Here is a 6,811-nt window from a genome sequence, read left to right on the forward strand (position 1 = left end):
CCTCCTTTCCTCTTGGCCTCCCTCTGCTACCCCCTCCTTTCCCAACCTCTTCTATCATTTTTTATCTCTTTTCCCACCATGAAATGAATTTCTTTCATATTTTTTGGTCAGGTAGAATTGGGAGGGTTCTACACTCCCCTCTTCTCCTAATTTCCTTACCATCCCAAGCTCCCTTTTCATTTTTGGTCTTTATGAATATATTTATATGGAAAGAATTAAGAAAAATGAAATTGATTTCCCTTTCTTCTCACTTTCCCCATCCTGTCACCCCAAGCCCTACAAAGTTAAAACTTGGGCCTCCCCCTACCCCCCCAGAACACTTGTATATTGTTTGTTTGAGGTTTGTGCCGCAGTAACAGACACAGTATTTAATTGCACATACAGATGTTTGCTAGGTATATTCACTGTAAATTTTATTTAATCTGATTTTTTGTTTGTTTGGGGGGTTACTTGGGGGAAGGTTGATTTTGTTTTTAAATATAAAAAAAAATCTGTCAATTGGACGTCAGTCCCTGTTTCTCTTTTGTTGCCCTGGTGTGGGTAGCGGTTGGAGGTCCTGGGTAGGTACAGCCGCACAGAGTGGGAGTGATTTGATGTGGGTTTGGGTGGCCTTTCTAGCATATGAACACATATATTCTTAACACTGTTCCCTGTGTCCCAGCCTCCTCCTCACACATAATTCTGATAAGTGGCTGAGTCTCTACTGGGACCTTGGTTCTGAGCTCTCCCAACTCTGCCACTACCTGTGGTTCATCAGGGATAGCACTTCTCAGCTCTGCAGCTGAGTCCTTATCTGGAGCCTGACAGACTTGACTGGCTGGTGGCCTCCGAGGTTCCTTCCACTCTGTTAATTCTGTGACGCTCATTTAGGTTCCCTGAGGCTGAGCTGCAGAGGGGTAAGTGGGGTCCAGAACTGGGTTGAATGCTGGCCTCTTACTGTCCATCCAATCTGCTGAAAACTTCAGGGATGGAAGGCTTGGGCCTTTCTTTAATCCTAAACCCAGTCGATTGGGTTCTTCCTGGCAGGAACAGAAGTAGATGTTTCTTACAATAAAAGTTACATCAGTTAAACTTGCAGTACCAAGACACCAGGTGTGCTCAGCCATCCCTGCTATGCAGCTGAAGAAAGGTGAAGAGCCGAAGTCACCTGCCTGCAAGGTGGAGCTTTTCCTCTGAGGCTTCTCAGAGCTAGTCTGTTGTTCAGCCTGTCAGACCAGAGTCATTAAAGAGCCCATAGACCCAGAACATCCAGCAGCCGCTTTTCAATCTCACCCACCCATTAAAGGAGGAAAAAAATGGAAATGACGAAAAACATTGCCCTGGAAATCTCTTGGGTCTGGGTAGCAGTGTCTCTAGCTAGGCTCCTCCAAAGCTTGTCTAACCCAACCTTCAACATAACCCTTTACTTGTGCAGATACAAGGGATAAAATGGCACTATACTGTCACCTTCAAATTGCTCTCCTCTGAGATGGCGGTATCTCCTTTTTCAGCTGTGTCACACAGGGCAGGAGAAGGCTGCGTGCCTGAGATAAGAATGCCTGATAACTCACTGACCCATCAGTTCATACCCTGGGGCATCCGAGAAGGGAGATGGAATCGGAATCAAAATGACTCAGAGTGGGAGGCCTGGCATCCTACCACCTCCAAGAGTTTGCAGTTCTCTGGGGATATTACTTGCAGGTGATAAAAAACCCCTGGGTGGCAGCTATTACTGCCTTCTGTCCATTGTTGAGGCCATCTGTACCTGATCATTAGACCCTCACTCCCCCAGAGTCCCCCAGCCTGGCTTTTTAAAATAGAAGTCCCTTCACCCTGAGGACAAGATTTTAGAGGAATAGGGGGGAAGATGCCTCTGGAGACAGCTGGAGAGAACAGAGCTATACACATGTTCTTCACTCCCTGACAAGATGGCAGGAAGGTACCCCTCCAACTTCCCACAGAGAAGAAAGCAATCTAGTCTGGCCGATAGGACACCTCTGAAAATGCAAATTTTCCGTTCTAAAGGTTTGAGTTTAAATCTATACTTGATGGTATAAAGACACATGGCAACATAAAGAATGGCTGGGAAGTAGAAGGCCTAATTCCTAAAGCAGGTCCAGGGAGGGTAGAATTGGGGAGATGTTTGGACCTCGGAGAAAGGGGATTAAAAAGCTGTTCATAATCAATCTTTACCTGCAGTCATCTAGAATCACCCAAGTGAGTATACAGCATGAACACTGTCCCCTCCTGAATTTACCCAGTACTGACCTGCACACCACAGATGAGAAACTAGGGAACAGCAGCTCTGGGAGGTGGGAGGAGTTAGGGTCCAGGCCTCCCCGTATCCAATTTCTCTATGTCAGCTGTGTCACTCAGCTGTCCACTTCACTCCAGCCCTGTCATTCCAGCTCTGACACCAAGGCAAGACGCTAGGTCTACAAATACCGTCTGGGTGGCTGGTGTGAGTTCAGAGGATACTGGGGGGGCTTAGCCCCCAAGGAAGAGGACCAGTCTTCCTCCAGTGCTACCGTCAAGGCCGCAGGGGCTCCTCTTCCCTCCACAGACTGAACTGACAGAGAGTCCCAAACGTGAGTTGCCTCTTCATCCTCTTTCCATTTCCAGGACTGCTCTCCCCAACCTCCCCAATCCATAGTCTATTCAGCTTCTTCATTTCTCTTGTCTAGGAGTAGTTTAGGTTTTAGGAGTGAAATTATTCTACTTCAGGATAAAGAGCTAGGATTGGAGTGAGGTCAAGGGAAGGGAGTAGTAAGGGAAAGAAAGGCTCATATTACTCTGAAAACTTAAAATAGCTGAGGCCTGAGGCAAGCTGGGAACTAGGCACTAGGCCCCCAGGGCTCAAGAAAGAAGTAGGGAGAACAAATGGCCCAGCCCATCCCTGCACACATCAACCTTCTGATAAAAGGAGATCTGGGAAGATGTGTGTCATATCTCTACTGCCCATAGATTCCCAGGAGAACAAATACCTAAACCAGGCAGTCTTGAGTACTGACTGTATTGGGGCTACAAATTTGGGGGTTGCACCTCAGAATGGACGGATGGGTTTTGGTTTGAGGAACTAGTTGGGAAGTTCCTCAGTCTGTTGGGCTTTTCTCTGGACCTCCATGGAATCTTCCTATTCATAAGCTCTGTGAAAAGATCTCTAACCAAATTTCTCCCAAAGCCTCCCCTTCAAGGACCACCCTACTATAAAGGGACAGAAACAAGGGAGGGAGAATGGCAGTCAGGGATTAGATGTCATAGTGGGGTCCAACCTCTTGCAGGATGACAGAAAAGAAGGTGCTGGAGTCCCCTAAGCCCTCCCCAGCAGAGACTCGGCAAAGTGGGGTGAGTCAGGGCCTCTGACCACTGGGTGTGGGGAACCTGGGAAGCCATTGCAGCACTTGAAGAAAGTTGCTTGAATTGATCTCACTTGAATGCGACTCCTCTATTGTTAAAATGCCTGCCAGCATCTGCAGCCCTAATACCCCCTAATCCTGGGGTGTGCTCTTGCCCCAAGCTAGATAAATGTCTAGTGAGCTTCAGCTTTACCTAGTCTAGAGAGCATGACAATTCTTTTAACATTGGGTTTCCTTCATTCCCTCCTCCCTTCCCCTCAGCTACAGCGGCTGAAGCAGTTATTCAGGAAGGAGTCTGCTGGGACAAAGGAGATGGAGCTTCCCCCAGAGCCCCAGGCTAATGGGGAGGCAGTGGGAGCTGGGGGTGGGCCCATCTACTACATCTATGAGGAAGAGGAGGAAGAAGAGGAGGAAGAGGAGGAGCCACCCCCAGAACCTCCTAAGCTTGTCAATGATAAGCCCCACAAATTCAAAGATCATTTCTTCAAGAAGCCCAAGTTCTGTGATGTCTGTGCCCGGATGATTGTGCGTGAGTCATGAAGGGAAGGAGAAAGCATGTGATGTTGAAGGCAGGGGACTGGGAAAGGGTTTAGGGTGGAGCAGACAGGCTGTGGCAAGATTTGGCTTTAAGGAAATAACTGTTAGAGACTGAGGGTGTGGGGTTCCGTACAGAAAAGGAACCTAAGCGCTATAGTAGCAGCAGTGGTACAAAGGGAAAGGGAAGCAGGAACCTCACCCAAATGTTCTCCCCTCTCCCAAGTCAACAACAAATTTGGGCTTCGCTGTAAGAACTGCAAAACCAACATCCACGAACACTGTCAGTCCTACGTGGAGATGCAGAGATGCTTCGGCAAGATTGTGAGTAGGCTTTGGGAGCAAGGAAATAGAGAGGGACATGTTGCCAGCTACACCCCTGCCAGTCTCTCCAGGTCACCCCCTCCATATCCCTGCTTTTTCTTTCTCAGCCCATCTCTTACTTCAAAAAGGGGTGAGCAGTCATGAGAGAGATGGGGTTCTGGGTCCTGCCTTGCTCTTTCTGATGCTTTCCATCCTCCCCTACAGCCCCCTGGTTTTCATCGGGCCTACAGCTCCCCGCTCTACAGCAACCAGCAGTACGCTAGTGTCTGTAAGTGACTCACATGGAACCGGAGGGAACGGGCAAGTTTAGAGATGGTTCCAGCATACCTCTAGATTTAGAAACCAAATTCCGAAGCAGAAAGATTCTCCATCCCATGGTTCACTCTCAACCTCATAGTTTAGCCACCTTGGATGCAGAGTCGATGTTCCCCTATTTGATAGCTGAGGGAGATAAGATTTAGCTAGGTCTCCACACAGCTAGCAAGAGGCAGAGCCAAGATGGAATCTCCATCAAAATCTGTGCTCTGCATATGCAAAACCATTTCTAAGTGAACAAGGATCCTCGACTGTACTCATCCTTGTTACAGAAGAATGCCACACTTAAGGCCAGACCCAGAGCTATGGACATCCTGGGCAGATTGATAGTTTAGCAACCCTTAACATTTATGTTGAGGTGAAGCTAAATTCTGTGAGGAGTGTGGGTGTAAAAAGAAGGGTCCCCTGGTACAAGCACCCCTGCTTGCACATGCCACTCAGTGGGACAAAAAAAAGCCAGCAGTTAAAGGACCACTCTCCTGAGAAGGAGAATGGGAATTCCGAGCATTCCCCGACGCCCAAGCAACTTAGTAAAGTGGACTTTCCAACATCATATAATGAATGCTCTGCCTGGAAGGAGTGCTGGTAAATATTTTTCTCCATTACATTACATTTCCAGTGATGTTTTTAGAGCTCTTTATAGATTGATGATCCAGGTATGCCCAGATGACAACTTCCCTGATCCTACACACACACACACACACACACACACACACACACACACACACACACGTGTCCATTCAATCCCACCTCTCCCTTACTTAGGAGGTCTCTCTTTCCTCCAAGCCTTTCCCTGCCTCCCCAGTAATGTCTTCTTTCTTCTCCCATTCCCACCAGCTGCTGCAAATCGTAATGACCCTGTGTTTGAAACACTGCGCACTGGGGTGATCATGGCAAACAAAGAACGGAAGAAAGGACAGGCAGATAAGAAAAATGTGAGCACCATACCTCCCTTCCAGAGACCCCATATCTCCTCTCTGGAAAGCTGAAAAAAGCTAGGGATCCCTTTCCCCTAAAATTGCACATAACCCAACAGACAGATTTTTGCATGCAATTTTAGAGGGCCTCAGGTTAAGAACTCCTGCCATAGCATGCATTTTCTCCAGGAACTCCCTTGTGAAACTGTCAGATTAGTCACTATAACCAACTGAAGGCTCAACCCCGGACCCGTGGCATTGCTAGACAACAGAGGCAAGAGCTGTGCTTTTGGATTCAGGGAACAGAATTTGCCAGGTAATTCTAGAGTCATACAAGTATCCATGAAGATCGTCTGGTCTGACCCATTTATTCTATAGATGAGGTAACTGAGGCACAAAGCTAGTAGCCAAAAGTAGCTTCATTTCCTTTTATAATAGGACTAGAGGCCCAGTGCATGGATTTGTGCACTGGTGGTGTCCCTCAGCCTGCGCTGCACCCTCTCGCAATCCGGGACCCCTGGGGAGATGTCAGACTGCAGGTTTTGACATCCCCTGAGGGATGTAGTAGTGCATGAAGTGGCAGGTGGCTGAGTAGGAGCCTGAGCCCGGGCCAGGTGCTGCTCCCGCCCATCCCTGCCCTGCTGCGCCTGCCACCATTCAGCGCTGCTGTGGAGGCGGGACAGGCTCACATTGTGGCAGCTGCACTCTCCAGCCATGAGCCCGGCATCTGGCGCCCGTCAGTCAGCTGGGTGGCGCTCCCACTGTGGGAGTGCACTGATCACCAGGGGGTAGCTCCTGCATTGAGTGCCTGCCCCCTGGTGGTTAGTGCACGTCATAGCGACCGGTCATTCAGTTCAGTCATTTGGTCGCTTAGGCTTTTATATATATATACCTTTCTTTCCATTACTCTTCAATAAGCTTCATCTCTACCTGAGCTGTCTGTCTTCTGCTTGCCAGCTTCCTTCCTGACACTGCTACCTCAATTCCCACTTAAAGCCTTGCCTTCTTCAACAAGTTATGCTTTAAAATGATCTCTTACTTTTCCCTTGATCTCCTTTCAAAATCTCATTACCTTGATGCATCTCAGTTAGGTATTAAAAAAGCTAGTTGATTAAAGGCGCATAACTCAATAGCTGGTGTCATTTCAGACAGAATGGGAGAGAAATTGGGAAACGACAATTTTCATACAATTCACCTCAACCCCCTCCTTGCTTCTAGCAACAAATAATGAAGTTAGTAAACCCAGCCCAGATGGTGTGGCTCAGTGGTTGAGCATCGACTTATGAACCAGTTCGATTCCACTCAAGGCACATGGCCAGGTTGTGTTGTGGGCTCGATTCTGGGAGCAGGGGAAGAGAGGTGTGGAGGAGGCAGCCAATCAATGAG

At 48.2% G+C, this 6,811-nt stretch overlaps 1 protein-coding gene across 4 annotated transcripts in view; it reads left to right on the forward strand.

The window, feature by feature from the left end:
* Positions 1 to 1,516: 1,516 nt before the first annotated feature.
* STAC3 (SH3 and cysteine rich domain 3) overlaps positions 1,517 to 6,811 on the forward strand; it is a 10,159-nt gene continuing 4,864 nt past the window's right edge. The window contains exons 1-7 of one of the 4 annotated variants that reach the window (XM_006757350.2): positions 1,517 to 1,680; positions 2,388 to 2,567; positions 3,261 to 3,324; positions 3,597 to 3,864; positions 4,096 to 4,193; positions 4,398 to 4,461; positions 5,346 to 5,443. In XM_006757350.2, coding sequence (XP_006757413.2) covers positions 3,262 to 3,324; positions 3,597 to 3,864; positions 4,096 to 4,193; positions 4,398 to 4,461; positions 5,346 to 5,443 — 591 coding nt within the window. In that variant the 5' untranslated portion in view covers positions 1,517 to 1,680; positions 2,388 to 2,567; position 3,261. Of the gene's footprint in view, positions 1,681 to 2,387; positions 2,568 to 3,260; positions 3,325 to 3,596; positions 3,865 to 4,095; positions 4,194 to 4,397; positions 4,462 to 5,345; positions 5,444 to 6,811 lie in introns of those variants that run through there. The other 3 variants (XM_006757349.2, XM_015559790.1, XM_015559791.1) reach the window with 3 other exon arrangements.

This window comes from Myotis davidii, unplaced genomic scaffold (genome assembly GCF_000327345.1).
Source record: "Myotis davidii unplaced genomic scaffold, ASM32734v1 scaffold1134, whole genome shotgun sequence".
Lineage (NCBI taxonomy): Eukaryota > Metazoa > Chordata > Mammalia > Chiroptera > Vespertilionidae > Myotis > Myotis davidii.